Below are 18,646 nucleotides of genomic sequence, written 5' to 3' on the forward strand. Positions count from 1 at the left end.
GGGGCAGCAGCACAGCAGTGTCAGTCAGTAGTTGTCCCAATGTTCGACCCCTCTGCCTCTGCCTCTGCCTGTTCCTGTTTTTGTTTTGCTTCCTTCCCAAACAAACTACAACCGTATCATCTACAATCAACATTCTCTAATCATTGCTCTTTGTCCTTTTTTAGACCATTGTCATCATCATAATGATATTATTATTAGAACCACAGCTATTAATATTTGATTTTTTCTAATTAATACATGATTTTTTTCCTAATAAATCTGGTGACTAATTGATTTCATTAATTACTATAACTTAAAACACACCTATATATATATATATATGCTTCATACCCTTCACATAATTTGCCCACAAGAATTAATGTGCCCGATTGAAGTTGTTTTTACACTTATATTTTTAATATGTTTATTCTCATGAATAAAAGAAATTATTTTTTCTTGCTCACAATTGTCGATATTTTGTTACGCTCTGATACGGGAGTTCGTTGGATGAGATAATTGTTATCAAATTCGTTGACTATGTCTTATTTTGAAATTCAGCTATGAACAACTCATTAAGAAAAAAAAATATCTAATGAATATACTTGAGTTCTTATATATTACTTATTTTATTAGTTCTTAATTCATGTGGGACTAAATATCACATTTTATCTCTTCGAACTTCAATATTGAGCAAATAGTATTATGGGAAGTAACAGAAAAATGTTTACTATTAAAGTAGTGATAATATTTAGCAACTTCACTCCAATGGGCAATTTTTGCAACTTTTTATTTATTAATTAATTGAAAAACTTTTGATAATTCTTGTATTGCGTTCAGTTGAATTATATATGTGGAATCACGTGTGCAATCGGTGCTAGATTAAACAAAAGAGCTTTAACTAGATTATAATATCCCACTTTGAATACCAAAATTTTGATAATAAATTTTCACTTCACCATCAGAGCCTCAACAATTTACTATAACCAAGTGCGATTACATTTACATCACAAAATAAAACAACGATTTAAGAATTGCAGCTTTTCAGTAATATCATTCAGAAACTTCACAATCACAGTACATGTTTGACATCAAAGACAAGGCATCAAGCGGAGCAACTGGCTAGAAACATGACAATTATATCAAGGAACAACAACAGAAGAGTCTAGGATGATCTTGTTGCCATTATGATTGCGAAGCCTGATTATGGAAACAGAGCAGATAACGGTCATCAGCATTAGCCCGACGAAGGAAGCAATCATGGCGCCCCCACCTTGGTCGCAGAAGCTGTCGAATTTGTCGCAGATTTTGTTCCACCTCGCGTGAGAATTCCCATCCCTGCCCAGCTGCCCCATGAACGCCGCCGCGCTTGCGCCGCCGGAAACGATAGCCACGTTCATCTATCACAAGTATCAGGACACATTGCAAGTCAGAATATTATATATACATTGCATAGATGAACTGAGTGGGAAAGAAAAAGAAACTGAATACCAAGTCCAAGACTGGAATTGCCAAGTGAGCAAGTCCCTTAAAATTCCACTTGGGTCCCATAAACCCAACTACCAGCATCAGCAAGTTGTGGAGGCTAGCATTGCCATTTGCAATCACAAAGAACCTGCGTGCAACATCAATTATCTTTAGTTGATCATCATATTTGTGTTTGTTTTCCTGAAGAAATTGAAAGCATCCAAAACCATACACAAAAGCAGGAGTGTGTTGAAACTTGGCAGTGAGAGTGGCTCTTATGGGGACAGTTCCAATCGTAGCAACAACTATGGTTTTCGTTTGCTTGTTAAGCGCCATTACAACCATAGCTGATAGTGTTGCCAAAAATGCAAGCAATCTCAGCAAGAGAAGGACCAAATCCAGCTTTGATCTAGTTAACGGTACTTTGCCATGACAGGTTTCCTGTTTCTCTCCTCTTTCTGAAGCCATTGATGTAGGCTTGTTTTGGTTTATCAGGGGTAGGAGGATTAAGGGCCGATGTTAAATGAAAGAGGGGGAGAACTATGAAGATGAAAGTTGATGGATACTGACATTATATATATAGAATTGAGGAGATCGAAAAACCGGTTCATTAAACGTGTGATTTTCTTTTGGTTCGTCTAACTAATAGCTAATTTGAATGTCACTAGTATGAGTTGTTGGGAAGATGAAGTATACCTCTAAAACATTACTGCAGAGTAGATATATGTAGGTGATTCTTGATTAGAAAACAGTGACTTTTTATGGAAGCAGCTTTAGAGTAACATATTTTTTTAAAAAAAAAATTGAAAAGGAGAATGTTGCAAATTTATAGGTCTAACCAATAAGTTAACTGACACAAGAAGTATCAATTTGAAGTTAACAGAGAAATTTTACTATGCCGTATTGAGCAAAGCAGTTTACTTTCCGCGGAACTAGTTCTCATATACTGCTGGCTTTGGGTTCATCCACTTTAACCATCTATGTTACACTTTGGACACATCAATTTCATGAATTCCAGTTAACACTCCAAAACTCCTAACCCAACAGCGTTCCTCTCTTCATTAAGAAGGTTTGTTTAGTTCATATCATTTCCAAGTCAATTCATCAATAAGCAGTCCGAGTTTTCACATAGGAGTTTATGTTATCATGCCTACGCATCTGCCTTTAAATTTCAATAGACGATATCCAAGTTGATCTAACATTAAGGACCAGAGTAATCTATACATAGGTGAATCAGATATACTGAAAGTATTCATGTACCTCTAACAAGTCACTTTGTCTTCCAACTAAATCTCATAGCCTCACTCCAATAAGTTACAGGTACAATATAGAATACAATTCTTCAGTAGCATGACAGAGCAAATAAGTCCCAAGGCAAACTTTCGGCAGTCCCACCCATATAATACAAAAAATACAAATTTCTTCTGGTACTTTACAGCCAAACCAATCTTAAAACTGCATATTCATTGTAGCCAAAATATGCACAAGATATCTCTATACTCTTGAAGCCAACAAGGACCATAGAATACTAGAACTCGTGAGTGATATTCCATTTCATTGCATTCCTATGTTGTAACGCCCACGACAACGTTGCTCACCTAACGAAATAACAATATCATATAAGGCTTTATCGATTGTACATGAGACAGAACAAAATAAGAGCTGCAAATGAGATGATGTGGAATGTGATAAGATAACAACGGCAAGCAACATGGAGAAACTCACCAGCTTGCCACTTTCATCAAGAGTCATGGGATTCTGAACAACAACTGTTTGACTCTGAGATCGTGCCGTCACCTACAGCAAATCAAGTAGTTGAAAGCATTGAATACCAGATCATACTTTCATAAAATGCTGCAAGTGCATAAAAGGAACCCGACTAACCGTAGAGGTAGGTGGTGTGGATGCAGATGTTGAAAACCCACCAGGTCTTTGAAGAGGGATAGGAACCCTTCGGTCACCAGTCTGCATAAGACGAAACACGTTTGAAATAACGTAAAAAGAAATACATCTTCTATATATTCATTCAAGCAAACTATCCAGACCATTTGTATCATTTGGCATCCTCCTTAGATACAAACCAGAGATATTACCTATAGCCATAGAGGCATCTCAATTCTCATCAACTAGTTTATTAGTCTGGATAAGTTATGCAATCGAGAAAAGTTTATGACAAGCAGAAACCAACAGGAGTGTAAAATATTTTAAAATGTTCTCCCCATGGTTCAAAGAAGTTACAGGAATGTGGTTCCCTGAGTGTTGTTTCCTGGATTCTTTTTCCTTTGGCAGGTGTACATGAGAAAGAGAGTGAAAACGGGAGTATAAAGCACATAACGCAAAAATCATATTACTAACATTAACATTAGTGATGAAGTGGCAAATTGCACATTTAACAGATGGAGCTCCAGCTGGATACATCAGCATCGTATGGCAGTTTCCACAGTTGACATGTGCAACATTATTAGGTGGCGCCGCCGCTGCACATCCAGAGTTCAGCAATCAGATAAAAGTGCAAGATAATGGAAAAACTAGCATTAATAGAACCACTGGAGTCATAAAAATCAGCATGCAGCTTGATGGAACCAAAAGGAAGGTTATAAAATGGATTGAGGTTAATATTATACATAATGATCAAGCATCATACTCTCGATATGATTCATCATTTTTATACCTGGCACAAGGTTCACTGTATGGCAGCAGGAACATCTGACACTGGTAGCCCCTTGGGCATGCATTAGCAACGTACGGCAGCCTCCACATATCAATTGTGCCATTTCCATCCCTGCATATAGCAATACGACTTTAGTTGATACACAACCAATTAGAACTATATAGACCCATGAGGATGCACTGAACATGAAAATTGTAACCACATGCTTGATTGAGTCACAACAAGCCACTAAGAGAAAACTACTAGAAGCGCGCGATCAGTATTCTCCCAAAGGCCCTCAATATCAAGTTATTCCTGTAGCAATTGCTTCTTACACTCTCACAGAGTAGTATTTAAACCATTCAGGCGAAGTTGGATAGAATTTCGGTGTCCCCCGGAAAATCTTACTAAGCAAGAGATTCTTTTCAAAATCTCTTGAACAGTTATTAAATGATCAAAATGAATACGAAATAATGGCTGTTAGTGGTGCACAGGAATGCGAACTGAGTCATTTAAAAAAAATTCAAGAAAAGAAGCAGAAACTATGAAAAGACAACGCAAAGGGAAGGCAAACAAACTACAGTAAACTCTGAAGAAATAGACAAATACAACAGAACATATAGAGATATAAGTACATCAGATCAGCAGTGAAAGACCCAATTGTAGTCTGTAGATCATTGCAATTTCCAAATGAATGATATGATAGCGCTCTTTGGTTGTGTAACGCTGAGGAAGACAACTCATAATATTTCAAGATAAACTTCACACTGGTTTCAGAACTCCATTGGAATTGAATAATCCATCTTAGGTAGCACATTTGCATTAAGAAATTAAAAATAACGTAGAAAAATGACTTTCAGCATTACCAGCTGGGGGTACAGGAGTCACCACATTGCAAATTGCACAGCAAACATTAGAGGCCCCTCTGGGATAAAGGAGGACAGTCCTACACCCGCCGCAAACAAGTTGGTTCTGCATATCTGAGGAACCCTATTTTTAAGACAAAGATCATGAGATAAGCCATGGGCAACAAACTTCATAAACATTTCTACGGTTTCATATACGCTTAATCAATTAAATTCTACACAAGTCAGAGGAAAGGAAAAAAAGAAACTCAATCCATTCTAGCTCCAAAACTTATCGAAGAGCACCATAGGCCACCAACGAATAGATTGAGGGGAAAATCCTGTCGTTTGCAGATAAAAAGCCACCAAAGCAATAATTATACAAGATCCAAAATAACGAAATAAACCTCGATATTACGACAAGAAAATCAATAAACGGAGGATCATAAGACTTTCACACTCGCAACCCAACCCTAAACAACCGCACCACCTCCCACCCCCAACCTCCAAATCAAAGAAAAAGAAGAAAGCTGAGATCTTGCGGATGAATTTTAAAACTCTTGAAATTGCACCAAATTTGTTCCCAAAGCACGAAATCAAAACTCAGAAAATTAAGATTACAAAAAAGGAAAATACGAAACAGAAAATCAAATCAGCCTGTACTGCAGGAGAATTCTTACCCACGAAAAAACTGATGAATCGCGGGAAACTGGAGATTGGAATTCGTGGAATTAAGGGGAAACGGATGAGTAATTCACAGCAACAGCAATGAAAAAAAGAAAAAAAGAAATGAAATCAGATGTTATGGGGTTGGATTATAATAGATTAAATGTTGTTCTTCTCCATTGAAGATGACAAAAAGCGGGTGCTTGACTTTTCTAGAGAATGTCTTCCAACGGAGAAGACTTCCTTAAAATATTGTAATCGCTTCTTTCTTTCTTCCTTCCTTTCCATTTCCTCCTACGCTTATTTATATTTTTTAATGTCAAAATTGAGTTTTTAATATAATAAAAATATTACAATGAAATATTATCACACGTTTGGACTTAATCAAAACCCCTCAAAATTGTAATTTATTATTATATCCCAAATATTAATTTATGTAACCCTCACCACAAACTTAATTCTAAATTTTATAATAATTTAATTATTGACGTATTTTTGTTCGGATCACTTACCAATTTTTTCCCCACTTTTTAGATTAGTTAATTATTGAGACCATTGGTGATATTCTGTGACTACTCTTATCTTTCTCTAGAAATTAATCAACTTTGAGTTTTTGATTAAAACCAAATCAATCAAGCAATGTTGTACCAATATTTTAAAATTTAATTCAATTAGACTACCGAAACGAATTATATTGGGTGATTGAAGAAAATCGAAAGGCGCTAACAACTGTTTTTCTTCTTCTTCTTCTTTTTTTTTTTGAAGAATCACTTGATTCAGTTATTGGATCGGTGAACCACTTGAATTGATACTGGATCAAATGGTGGGTGTTTGTCTTTGAGTGTAAATAAAACATCAAAATCCATCATAATGTTTGGCTTCGTTTTTTGAGTGCTTTGTGGAGATAGAGAGAGAAAAACAAAGATAAATAAGTGTGTGTTAGAAATAGTATGTATGTTTGGATTTGTTTTTGGAGATAATTTAAAATAAGTATTATATGTTTAATGTTGTATTTTGGTAGACAAAAATTACTATTCATTGTTAAATTATTGTCAAATCATGTCTTTTTTATATATATTTATGTATATGTGTGTATATATATGTATGTATTTATGCTAAAACAGTTAAAAATACCTAAATAAGGTGTTTTTGAATAATGATAAATATTGGGTATGTTTTGACTTGTATCAAAAATAATTTAAAAATGAAAACAAACATAGTGCATATTTTTTTTTCCCTTCCTTGCTCAACCAAACACACCTCGCGTTGATCTTATCTCTATTAATTTATTTTAAAAATTATTTTATTATACTTATATTAAAGAAAAATAACGAAATATAAAAGAATAGATTATTAGGATGAAAGTATTTGAATATATTAATAATTCTTTATAATATAAATATGACGTTACTCATTGGATTACGAAAATTGAATTGTAAATATTGTTGGAGTTCATTGAGACATCCTGATCCAGCACATACTTGGGCCGTCACAGTGATGAGTCTGTCTGGTGTTGGCTACCAATTTGCCCCAAAATAGGATTTGGATCAGGCATGACTACCATAATATCTTTTCTAAGGTTTGGTCTAATTCTGGACAGATCTCGAAAATTATATTCAGCGCTGTTGACTTTTTTTGTCGTCTCCCAATAAATATAACTCTTGGTTTTATTAATGGAATTTGCTAAGACTAATACGAAAAATAATTATTAAAAAAAAAAAGAGTTTTATGTACCATTAAGTTTACCTATTAGGGGTTTGATGAGTTCATAAACCTCTACTGATTTTATTTTTTCTGTCAAAACAGTTAAATTTAATAAATTGTGTTTATTTTAGTACTAATTATATTTTGAATTAATTAAATTTCAACTAATAGTATTGGAAATTTAGTTATGTATGCATCTTTTACATTTTAGTTTGTATATCAATTTTTTTTGTTATACTTTGGCCTTGTTTAGTTTGTGTGGTGGGAATATAAAATTAAGATGGTATAAAATAATTGAATGATAAAATAAATCCCTTACGTTGAGTTTAAGTTGAAGTTGTGTTATAAATATTATAAAAATTTGAGTGAACATGGGGTTGCCCAACATGTACGTTGTTGCTACTTATCTTGGCCCGGTCCTGGGCGCGAGCATTAGAGCGAATGTCTCAATTTCAAGATTTATTTTTTTGGATAGAAACATTTGAATTTAACCGGGCCTGAAAGAATTAACAGTTTTCAATCAAATGATTTTAAATTGTATTTAATTGTTTGACTGGCAGTTTTAAAACTACTCGGCCATTCTAGCCATTTCTTGGCCGTTATTGGCCGTTTCCGATGATTTCAGCTGGAGGTTAAATGTTGGCTTAATTGTTGTGGTTTGCATTAAGTATGAGGGTGGCCATGCCTATAAAAGGCTAAATCCATTCCTCAGTTCAATACACCTCTCTCAATCGAGAATCCTCTCTTCTTCTCTTTAGCTGTCGTGTTCTTTCTCAAACTCAAAGTTTTGAGCTCTAGTTTCGGTAAAAGACTACTAAATGTTGTTCGAGGTATCTGTCAGTATAAGTGCAATAATGAACAAACAATAACCGTCTTATCCTAAAAGAAATTGTGTAGTACTCGATGCACTTTTGAACGGGACGTATAATTTCTTTAAGGCAAGCAAATTTTCTGTGATTTATTAGTGTGCTATTTTCGTTGGACTGGGAGTTATTACGATACAATTCTCATTGTATATTATCTTTTAATTTTATCATAACATCATATCTAACTGTTGTCGGTATTATTTTGTTCCAATGTTGATATTTGTGTTTTAGTTTCAAAATTGATTAATATATCCGATTGTGAATTCAAAACAAAATTATAATTATTTTTATGCAACATTCCCAACAAGTATTGGAGCACTGATAATTTTATTTCATATTCACTGATAAGATTTGAGATAAAAATTATAAAATACCAAAATTACTCCATAATAAGAAAATTAGTCATCATCAGCTATAATAGCAGGTTTTGCCTAAAATTCACAGGCCGGTGAATTAGAAGTAAAATATGAGACTATCCCAGATTTGATTGGATTGGATATTCATGGTTGTTTTATAAGTACTCATAATAATTATAAGAACGACTTACCAACTATTAATGTTTAAAACTTAAATCGAATTTTCTTGGATCTGACAGCTAATATATATAACTCTGAAAATGAGAAATAAGAAAGAAGACCTAAATCTATATTTGGACCTAAGCACAGCACCATGGAACAATTTTACATGTTTAGAATATTTAATTATTTAATTTGTATAAGCATGTAATATAGGGGATTATAAAATGGTAGGGCTAGCTTTTGATGTGTCCTCAGGGTAGTGGATATGCAACTTTTTAGTTATTAATTTAACGTTGTATATTCGATTTATGTGTATAAAAAATTATAATAAAATTAAATATTATTTAATAAAAAAATTATTGTACTGGTTTTGTTCTTTATTGTTTTTATAAATAAGAAAACTATCCTTTTAAATTAAAAGAAAAACTAATTATAATAAAAACAAATAATTTTGTAAGAAAATATTTTAAGTAATTGGAGAAAGAGAAAAAATAATATTAACTAAAAATAAATAATTATTTTAAAAATTAATTTTTATCACTTGTAGATATGTGAAAATTAGTGAGAACAAAAAAAAATTATATAAAAAATAAAAGAAATATCAAAGAGATACTCTTCCTTAATATATAATATAGATATATATATAGAGAGAGATAGTGGGGTTTAATAATAAATCAATCAAACTGTTAAGAATTCCTTTGCATTATTGTACATTAATTGGGCCAATGGATAATTATACCCTCCCCTTAATATTGGGTGTAAGTAAACATGATTCTTATTTAGTTCGAAAATTATATTTATTTTCGTCTAATAAATAGATTCTTTTATTTATCAAAATTTATTAAATTTAAGAATATTAGAAAAAAAAAATGAATGAGAAATTCATATATACGCTTAGTTAATTTATTATTAATTTATTACATGTCAAATAAATTTTTTTAACCAAACTTTGGGTCAGAAAACATTTAATTAACCTAAATTAATTTCTTCGTCATATGCATAAGAAATCACAGTATGTGCGTAATGGGCGAGTACTGTTTAGCCATACATAACATGATTAGCATATATATATATATATATATATATATCCATGTATATGTATATGTATATATATATATCATCACTATATCTATACCTGAAGGGCAAAAAAGAAAAAAAAACACTCTCAGAGCAAATTTTTAATAATACCGGCAGCAACGACAGCAAGGTCATGGATATCTCTATTCAATTCACTCAACGGCGACTCGGCCACCCTCTCAAAACTACCCTCGCAGATCTCAGCCTCCCACGCCGCATCAACCATCCCAAATTCAGCAAATTTTGGGACTCCTCTCGTCAGAGCCGCCACAGCTTCCGGTACATCCGCCTTGAGCACCGCCTTGTACGAGTTGCTGCATTGCCCCAGCGCGTCTGTAAGTTCCGGGTGAAGCCATTTCAACTCCTCGATGCCTGATAGGGCTGTTTCCGTCTTGGCTTTGACGGCGTCAACAATAATCAGGGCGAGCTCCGCCACATCAGCGGTGGCGCTGAGCGGATTGGCGAGGAGCGTGGAGAGGCAGAGCTGGAAGTTTGAGGTGCTCCTGCATGTGGTCTCGATCAAGGTCTGGTCGTTCATTTGTGTGATTAATCCTGCATGCGTGTGAAGAATTGCGAGTAGGATTACTGGGAATTTCATATTTAATTTTCCTAATTGAGTGAATGAAATGGAAGAGATATATATGTTGGGAAGGGTTTTTGATCATGAAGATGTATAGTATAGGGTGTGCTCAGAGGAGGTGGAGTCTGGACTATTAAAAGAGGTGGTCTGATAGTGACGGTAAAGGTGATTAGCATCTTAATCATAATAGTAACTGTTTCAGTTGTCAGATATTTAGTGGACTAATTAAACTAAAATATTTTAATTTTTAATAACAAAAATCTTTTCGGTGATTAATCTCTAATCGTTAGCTTATTATTTTTTAATTACAACTTATAAGTGGGTTTGGCTTTACGAGATTCCAGGGTCTTTTCAATAGTTTAATTTTAGATGTTTATCAGTTTCTGTTAAAAATAAATTGAAAAATATTTTAAAATTACAACTTGTATTTATGAACTACTTAAATTTAGCCAAAATTCTAAGTTTCATTTCACCAACTTTTATAATTTATTAGTAATGTTATCAATATTAATTTTTTTTCCATAAACACTTCAGCTTTTTTTTTTTTTTTTGGTTCGCTTCTATTTTTATGTTCGTATATATATATTGACTTTTATTTATTTTATTTTATTTTTATGGAAGATATTCTATTCATGTAAATTTAAGATTAAAAAAATTGTTTAAGTTGCGGGATTGGTTTTCTTTAGTTGTATTATGTCACTTTTGAAATGGGCAATGATTTGAGCATTCCTTTGATAATATAAATGATGCATGAAAAAGCATCCAGCTTGCAATTGGAGCTACCATTTCCAGATGGACGGCCACTATTTTTTTGGCTTTATTTATTTTTTTATGAAAAGCTCGTTTTCCTTGACAATTCGATTGATAATCTGTGGGTAGCTTGGATTCTTGTGCAATTCTAAAATTCCTTGGCCTAAGGGGGTAAAAGGAAAGACGTGGACTCAAATGATGGACCCATATTCAGCAAGCTAATGTTTTACTTATCATTTTTAATATTTTATTATTTAATTAGAGAAAATTTTTGCTCGAACTCGACTCAATGAAACCTAAATCAATCATATGATAAGTTTGTATAATTTAGAGAACTTGATCAATCATATTTACTTTATAATTGATTGGTTCGATCGAACCAAGTTCGAGCAAGAATTTTTTCATCTGATTAGTGGGAATGTAAAACAATAGTACATCAATTGCTTTATAGCATATATAGTGGTATTGATTTTAACTTATCTTTCTGGCTTTATAAGGTTTTTGAATCTTCTCCTACTTCTAATAAAGCGACTTTTCTATCATTAGAGATTATTAGGAGTAGATGGGTTAATATTCCACCCAAGGATTTGATGAACAAAGCTTCGACTCTACTTCAATTCATTGAGTGTTGAAACTACAATAAGGTAAGTAGTCATAAGAAGAATGAAAGCCATATTGAAAATGGACTTAGCTAGAATTTACACAGGCAGACACGTCGTCAAACAAAAGAATGACAACGTCGCTAACCTAATAAGGAATTGGATGGAAGTGTCAGAGAGATACATGCCAAGTGTGATCGCGTTTAACTTATCAAAGCTCAAGTTGCTCGACTGAATTGACAAGCAGTACATGATGGCTGAGCTCCAGTCCATGCCATTCAAAAGATAGAGAGGAACGCTACTCCATCATCTTTTTATTGCCTAAAAGACAGAAACTTAGCACAAGTGTTGTGAACAATATTGGTCTTTACATTATTATCCAGCCAGTTCTGAGTTTCTTTGCCTGTTTTTCTCTAGTTTTCTGATCGGGTGTAATTGCGTTTGTGTATTCTTTCCTTATGAGCACTGATAGCACAGACACCTCCAAGGCAACGAATCCATTGTGGTTTTCATCAACTTTTATGGCCAAGTTTCCATTGTCCGTCCTCATTACAGTAACTAATTCACATCCTTTTATCTTGTTCAAGTCCTGCCCCAATCCAAGAATCGTCACTTTATCGGTGATCCAGTTCTGACTCACAGCAAATTCTTCACTCAAAATCTCAGACTGAAGAATCAGTTTATTTCCTACCAGACCACTCTTACAAATTCCGATACTCCCATCTTCCTTCTTCACCTCCCATTTCTACATCCTCCCCATCATCCAAGAAAACTTCTCCAGAGCTATTCCCTCTGCCGCTGAGTGCAATGAACAATTCACAAGGTGTCTTCCGTGCTGCTTGTGTTGTCAGTGCTTCTCCCTGCATAGCTAATAATTTCCTTCATGAATGTGGACGTTAATGTGATCAGGAGGTGCATTGAGCTTGACACCCTTGTTTTAGACTCACAAAGCGTGAATAGTCAAAGAGATCAAACCAGTTTCCTGCAGGAAAATATGCATCGACAGAAACTGCTCCAGACTCCTGTACAGGTGACACCATCACTCCCTTGCCAAGTAGGAACTGCGAGCTAATCTCATGAGTTTTTGTATCCTCAGGAAACGAGAAGAAAATTGGCCGTGCAAGGCATCCCTTTGGAGTGTGCCTCATACATTAATGTGTACAAGTATGGCAAGAGCCTGTCACAAAGTCCTAAAACTTTCCTAGCCGTTGCAGCGACTGAATCCAGATATACAGCTCCTGATGGCTGGTCCCCTTGTCAGAATGCTCTCTAGCAAATGGATAAAATGCCCCTAACTACAGTTTAAACTGTTAATATCAATGTCATGTAAGTGGAACAAGAGCAGATTAATATTGGTAACTCATTTCCAATTCTTTTACTTTGAAAATATTCCAGGGAGAGGGCAAGGTAGAGAACTTGATTTATCATAGGCAAAATCGATTCATGAGATCTTAAAGGATAACCTTCTTATTAACATGACAAGATACTAACCATAAACTTATGAATTCACTTCTGTGGCATGTATATACCTGAAGCCAGCGCCTGCAAAGTTCTTCGTCCGTGTTTCCTGAAAGCCACATATATCTGCTCCAACCATTGGAATACCAAAATTTAAGATGCCCGGAATTGTGTATGCCAAGTCACTCCAGGTAGCAGCATTGTCTCCAGTCCAATGTGCTGTGTACTTGCCGGAACCCACAAAAGTAGACCTACTCTATTAGCTAAAGCAGCATTAGTAGCTCTGGATTCCAAAAATCCATAGAGATTGTGAATGTTATACTCTGTGATGTTGCTAAAATGCATTGATGAAGTGTATCAACAAACTTGTTCATCTTTTCCGGTGGAAAATTGATGGGGTCAAGAGTGAAATCTTTGTAACCATCCATGTGATCAATATCTTTCCACATAACTTCCAAAGGAATTCTAGCTTTTGCATAACCAGCAACCACATTCTCAAGATCATAGACATCTTTGTAGCCATAATGGCACTAGTGGAATCCTAGAAATAAATAGAAAATATCATATTAATGAAATAGTCAGAAGAGAAACCTCAAGCCAATAAATTTGCACATACTGAGTCCAGATTCATTACTCAGAACCAGACCAAAAAATCTGATGTCTACTGAACATCCGTGGAAAACAGGAGTCGAGGATAAGAACCACATATTAAAATTTCCAGCACTGAGTTCTGATTCATTACACAATTTGAAACAGAGACTGCAATTCGAATTTGTTCCCAAAAAAAAAATATTTTTATTAACAAGTAAAACAAAAGTTCAAATAATAATTGTATTTAGAATATTTATTAATTATGTTAGATTGACCCTCACAAATTATTTTGCATCTAATAAAATATATATTCCTAATATTCCCCAACTATTAAATTTTTAAAAGATCAATAATTAACATAAAATAAAATATATATTAATAATTAATTATAAAATAATTTGAATTGTTAGAAACTTATAAATTAATAATAAAATTAAATATATTATATATATTAAATAATCATTAACATGAAAATAAATAAAAAATACTGAATTATTGATTGTGATAATTTTTAGATAGATGTTGAAATATTATACTTTTATGAGGATATAAAATTACAATATGAGATGTTTCTTGAATATATTATGAATATTTTGTTTATTGATTTGATATACTATATTATACATAGTTAAATATACAAAAATATTTAAAAATAAAAAAATAGGAAAAAGGAAAAGGAAAATACTTGCAAGCTTTCAAATATGAATATAATGGCTCGAATTCGACTTATCAAGGAACTCGAGCTCGAATACTAGTTGGGCTTTAGCCGAGCCGCTCACGAGTCCGTCGGACTCATCTGCCACCCAACAGGAAAGTGGATTCCTTATTAAGCTCGCATTTTATTAGAGGGCATTATCGCAACTACACGATTTCAGTTGGAATTGGAAAAAATTGGAGACGTAGTGGCCGTACGCAACCCAGATTCGAAAGTTAAAGGAGAACGAAATATATATAGCATAAAAAATCCGCAAGTTTGACACAGAGGTGACTCCGGTACTCCATATCTCGATCGGCCATGGCTACTTCCGATCCCGACAAGTTGATCGCTAAAGCTGATAAACTGTGAGATTCTTCCTTTACCCTTCTTATGTCTTTTTCTTCATTTTCTTTATATTTTTTATGTAATATCTGAAATCAGCATCTATTTGAAAAAAAAAAGATTTAATTCTGCAGGACAAAACTTAGTATGACGAGATGGAACGCTGATTGGAAGAATGCGACAAGTTTGTATGAGCAGGCGGGTGAGATTACCCTCCTTTTTTTTTTTTTTTTCAATTCTTTTAATTTGAAGTTTGTGGTTTATAAACATTTACCTTGGGAAACATATTTGAAATAGTTTTATTTTTTCTTAAAATTTCGTTCTGATTGAATTCGGTTCTTCTCTGGCAGCAATTGCGTACAGGCTTGCAAGAAAACATGACAAAGCAAAGGAAGCATTTGAAAAAGCTTCTAAGGGACAAGAGATGCTCTCTTCGTATCCCGATTTATTTGAATTTTCCACTGATGCACAATATGATTCAATTAAATGGATATGACCATTATGTTTAGACAAATAACAATTAAGGCGACCTTGACGAGTGAATCAGCCCTTGGGATGCTGCAAAACATATGGAGTCTGCGGCAGCTCTAGCAAAGGAAGTGGGCAATTGGAACGAAGTGTCTGACTTCTATAGACGTGCATCTGAGTTGTACATTCAGTGTGGGCGCGCACAGCCTGCATCAGATGCGCTTGCAAAGGGTGCTCGGTATGAGCTGATCTTTTTCTTGTTCAAGTTTCATTCTAATATGGTTTTAGGAGTTCCTTATTGCAAAGACGCTTTATTGTTCAAGATTGATGCTAATTTGTTGGTAAAAGGACTTCCTAATTATGTCTGCGACATTTTTAAGGATGAAGATGTGGCACCACCCTGTCTAGTGACTGGTAAAGATTGCAGACCAACGGATCAATTTAAGTAATATATTTTATGGGTGCCTGATGTTTGAGATATACATAATGCACCTGTTTGATCTTTAAGCATATGAGAATAGAAGTAAACTTTTGTACCAGGTCTCTTTTTGATTATTTATTTTTCATTATTTCATTGGATTATCTTAGTATTAGCTCAATCATCTATCTGATTGATTGATAGAAGTATTGATTTTTTTCTTAAAGTGCTTTAGAAGATGCCTTGCCTGATGAAGCTATTCAGCTTTACACTGATGCTTGTGCTGTTCTTGAAGACGATGGAAAGGAACAAATGGCCTTTGATCTGTATCGTGCTGCTACAAGTGTTTATGTGAAGCTTGAGAAGTAAGCACGTCCCACTCCTTCGTCTTAATTAAGTATACAAATGAGAAATGCTATAGTGTTTCTGAGTTGTTAAAACTGCATAAAAATATTTGCTTGTTTTCTGCAATAATGTTTCATGTTGTGCTGCCTCTTTTATATGAATCCGTATGCTGAATAAAAAATTGCAGGCCAGTTATAATTTCTGGTAGATATTTGTCCAAATTAGAGTAGTTATTGAACTTCGGATTAGAAGAATGGACTTCAACTAACTTCTCTACTTTTGATTATCTTCTGCTCTATGTTGGGTCTGCAATAACTTGTTTTCACTCATGATCTAATGTGTTCTTTATGCTTTTTGCTACTCACCACTTAAGTTCTTCTGAACTACAATTTTATATCGTATATACTGTTCATGAGATTCTCAGAGTTGTCAAATTTGGCCATTAAGATCTGATCGCAGATTCTTGAAGTAGTCATCCTGCTGCAAAGCTGTTCGATTTTAGTATAATATCATGCTGGTAATCTATATAGTGAAATTGGTATCCTGTTTTTGCATGTCCATTCTGTATAAGTGTCCGAGGCAAAATGGATAGATTTTTTATTTTCGGCACAAGAGTTACTTTTCTTAGATTATAAATCCTATCTTTCTGTTTTCACTGCCAACAGGTATACAGATGCTGCAACTTTTCTTTTGAGGTGGGCCTTAGCAGCTGACAAGTGCAATGCTACTCATAGCCAGTGCAAGGTGTGGAAACTTTCCACTGTATATTTATTCGGTTCCCTTCATCAAATTTGAAAAAGTAGATAATTCTTGTTACCAGAGAAGAAATCTGATGTTGGTGGTCCGGGGCCAAAAGAAATTAAGAAATTACTTCAACTCCATGGAACCTGATTAAATCACTTATAACCTCCGATCTGCTCTTCCCCCATGTTGCATGCATCGAGTTCTTGCGCCTTAGTTAGAGTTACAACCTTAGAGTTGGTTTCATGTGGTGGCTAAGCAGTAACCTCTTTTTCATCTATTCTTTAAAAGCTTGAGTGGAGGACTGGGGACTTAGAGTGGCAAAATAGGGCAGGTTGAACTTTTATAATCCCGATATTCTCCCTTGTCGAAATCTTAATATTACCTCAAGGCACATGCTGTGCCAATCAGTAGTTCATATTGCCTTCATGTGCAATTCTCAACATTGGGTTTAGATATTAGTAATATTAGCAGATACCAACTATCCCTTCGGAACCACAATTTTGGCAGCAAGCAGAAATTAATCTGAAGTTCTTTTTTATACTAATATGAACTGTTCTGCTTGTAGGCTTATCTTAGCGCAATTATTGTGTATCTTTATGCGCATGACTTCCAGCAGGCAGAGAAATGTTACAATGATTGTTGCCAGTAAGTTGAGCTCCCAGATTTCTCAAACTTTATGGTTGCTTTTCCTTTGTGCTTGTATAGAATATATATGCAATGGCTGAATAACAAATTTTTGAGCGCCTTGTGTTTATCTCATTCTCGAGTGGTCTTATAGTACTTACATTCTTTTTTTCATGATAGTTATTTTAGGTAATTTCTCCTGGTATTCGTTCCAACGCCACTACCAATTTTTTATTCACTGCTTCTTTGGCAGGGTTGAAGCTTTCTTGAACAGTGATCAAAATCGTGCTGCTACTAGACTTCTTTCTGCATATACTGACGGTGATGTTGAGGAAATCAAGCGTGCTGCTCAGTCAAGTATTATTTCCAGTCTCGACCACACGGTAAATCTTTTATTGCATTTACCCAAGTATCAAGCTCCTAGTCCTTTCTTTTGCTTATTTGGTGTGGTAATGATTAATGATTAATACATGTATATAGACATATAAAGAAATAGGAGAGTATAACTTAAAGTCCAAAAACAGATAGATGACATTAGAATTATGACAAAAAATTGCGAAGAATATCCGACAAAAAAAATTAAAATTGTGTTTTGTAGTCTAAAGTATGATCATAATCATGGACATTGAGCTTAAAATTTTCTCTTCTTGGTTATCATTAGTAGCTGCTTAGTTCCTGGAGGTTCGACCTGAGTTAAATGTCACTTCAATCCATTTTAGACTCCGATTTGGCTTCAATTTGAACCGAGACAACGAGAGCTGATAAGAATATATTTTCTTGTTTCTCCTTTGTTTTTCATCTACTTTTTTCTCATATATTTAATAGCCCATGCTAACTCTAGAAAAATAAATCACTAAAAAGGAAGCTTTTGCAGATAATCAAGCTTGCAAGGAAGTTGCCTACCGGGGATGTCACTGCATTCAAGAGGGGTGCAACAGAACAACAAGAAGATCCATTGGACGAAGATGATCTTACTTAATCTCCCACAGTGATGCCAATAAATCAGAAAGCTTTGAACTGAAATTAAATTTCCTCCAATCATATCACTGTAACTTCATTACTTGTGTGTGAATATTTCCAGATTCTATTGTCTTGAGCACAATTGTGTTTGGTGCTGTCTTGTATCTCTTATTGAATGGAAAAAGAGTTGTGTTCTGTTTTATGCCGAGCTACCAATTTATATTTTCGAAATGCACAAGTTATCATGAAATCTCTGTTTGTTAGTATACTTGTGGGTTGACAGAGGAGGTAAATAGCTTGG

General features: G+C 34.3%; 4 protein-coding genes and 1 pseudogene across 5 annotated transcripts; 1 reads left to right on the plus strand and 4 right to left on the minus strand.

Moving 5' to 3' along the window:
• Positions 953-2,131, minus strand: LOC105175827 (CASP-like protein 1B2). Its single transcript, XM_011098428.2, has 3 exons — positions 1,676-2,131; positions 1,468-1,591; positions 953-1,376 (listed from the first exon to the last, which is right to left on the minus strand). The coding sequence occupies exons 1-3, from the start codon at positions 1,909-1,911 to the stop codon at positions 1,119-1,121; spliced, it is 618 nt and encodes a 205-aa protein (XP_011096730.1). The 5' UTR covers positions 1,912-2,131; the 3' UTR covers positions 953-1,118.
• LOC105175828 (protein LSD1) lies at positions 2,613-5,882 on the minus strand. Its single transcript, XM_011098429.2, has 7 exons — positions 5,619-5,882; positions 4,960-5,083; positions 4,115-4,225; positions 3,799-3,920; positions 3,328-3,408; positions 3,169-3,240; positions 2,613-3,041 (listed from the first exon to the last, which is right to left on the minus strand). The coding sequence occupies exons 2-7, from the start codon at positions 5,069-5,071 to the stop codon at positions 3,009-3,011; spliced, it is 531 nt and encodes a 176-aa protein (XP_011096731.1). The 5' UTR covers positions 5,072-5,083; positions 5,619-5,882; the 3' UTR covers positions 2,613-3,008.
• Positions 9,666-10,497, minus strand: LOC105175829 (cell wall / vacuolar inhibitor of fructosidase 1). Its single transcript, XM_011098430.2, has one exon. The coding sequence runs from the start codon at positions 10,365-10,367 to the stop codon at positions 9,858-9,860; it is 510 nt and encodes a 169-aa protein (XP_011096732.1). The 5' UTR covers positions 10,368-10,497; the 3' UTR covers positions 9,666-9,857.
• Positions 10,927-13,787, minus strand: LOC105175943 (annotated as a pseudogene).
• Positions 14,608-18,563, plus strand: LOC105175831 (gamma-soluble NSF attachment protein). Of its 2 annotated transcripts, none has more exons than XM_011098432.2 (9): positions 14,608-14,809; positions 14,907-14,988; positions 15,137-15,221; positions 15,334-15,492; positions 15,900-16,037; positions 16,683-16,761; positions 17,327-17,406; positions 17,639-17,768; positions 18,260-18,563. In XM_011098432.2, the coding sequence occupies exons 2-9, from the start codon at positions 14,934-14,936 to the stop codon at positions 18,362-18,364; spliced, it is 831 nt and encodes a 276-aa protein (XP_011096734.1). In that variant the 5' UTR covers positions 14,608-14,809; positions 14,907-14,933; the 3' UTR covers positions 18,365-18,563. The 2 variants fall into 2 exon arrangements, with proteins under 2 accessions (XP_011096734.1, XP_011096733.1); XM_011098431.2 differs by having other exon boundaries at positions 14,921-14,988.

Source organism: Sesamum indicum, linkage group LG12 (assembly GCF_000512975.1).
Source record: "Sesamum indicum cultivar Zhongzhi No. 13 linkage group LG12, S_indicum_v1.0, whole genome shotgun sequence".
Lineage (NCBI taxonomy): Eukaryota > Viridiplantae > Streptophyta > Magnoliopsida > Lamiales > Pedaliaceae > Sesamum > Sesamum indicum.

Bases quoted from the DNA above. Each gene is read 5' to 3' on its own strand.
- LOC105175829 (XM_011098430.2), bottom strand. From the start codon at position 10,367: ATGAAATTCCCAGTAATCCTACTCGCAATTCTTCACACGCATGCAGGA.
- LOC105175828 (XM_011098429.2), bottom strand. From the start codon at position 5,071: ATGCAGAACCAACTTGTTTGCGGCGGGTGTAGGACTGTCCTCCTTTAT. The intron at 4,226-4,959 runs GTAATGCTGAAA...TGCTATATGCAG, and splicing joins GACTCCTGTACCCCCAGCTG to GGATGGAAATGGCACAATTG. The intron at 3,921-4,114 runs GTATAAAAATGA...CTGGATGTGCAG, and splicing joins TACAGTGAACCTTGTGCCAG to CGGCGGCGCCACCTAATAAT.
- LOC105175827 (XM_011098428.2), bottom strand. From the start codon at position 1,911: ATGGCTTCAGAAAGAGGAGAGAAACAGGAAACCTGTCATGGCAAAGTA. The intron at 1,592-1,675 runs GTATGGTTTTGG...TGTTGCACGCAG, and splicing joins CAACACACTCCTGCTTTTGT to GTTCTTTGTGATTGCAAATG. The intron at 1,377-1,467 runs GTATTCAGTTTC...TACTTGTGATAG, and splicing joins CAATTCCAGTCTTGGACTTG to ATGAACGTGGCTATCGTTTC.
- LOC105175831 (XM_011098431.2), top strand. From the start codon at position 14,763: ATGGCTACTTCCGATCCCGACAAGTTGATCGCTAAAGCTGATAAACT. The intron at 15,222-15,333 runs GTATCCCGATTT...CGAGTGAATCAG, and splicing joins GGACAAGAGATGCTCTCTTC to CCCTTGGGATGCTGCAAAAC. The intron at 17,407-17,638 runs GTAAGTTGAGCT...CTTCTTTGGCAG, and splicing joins TGTTACAATGATTGTTGCCA to GGTTGAAGCTTTCTTGAACA.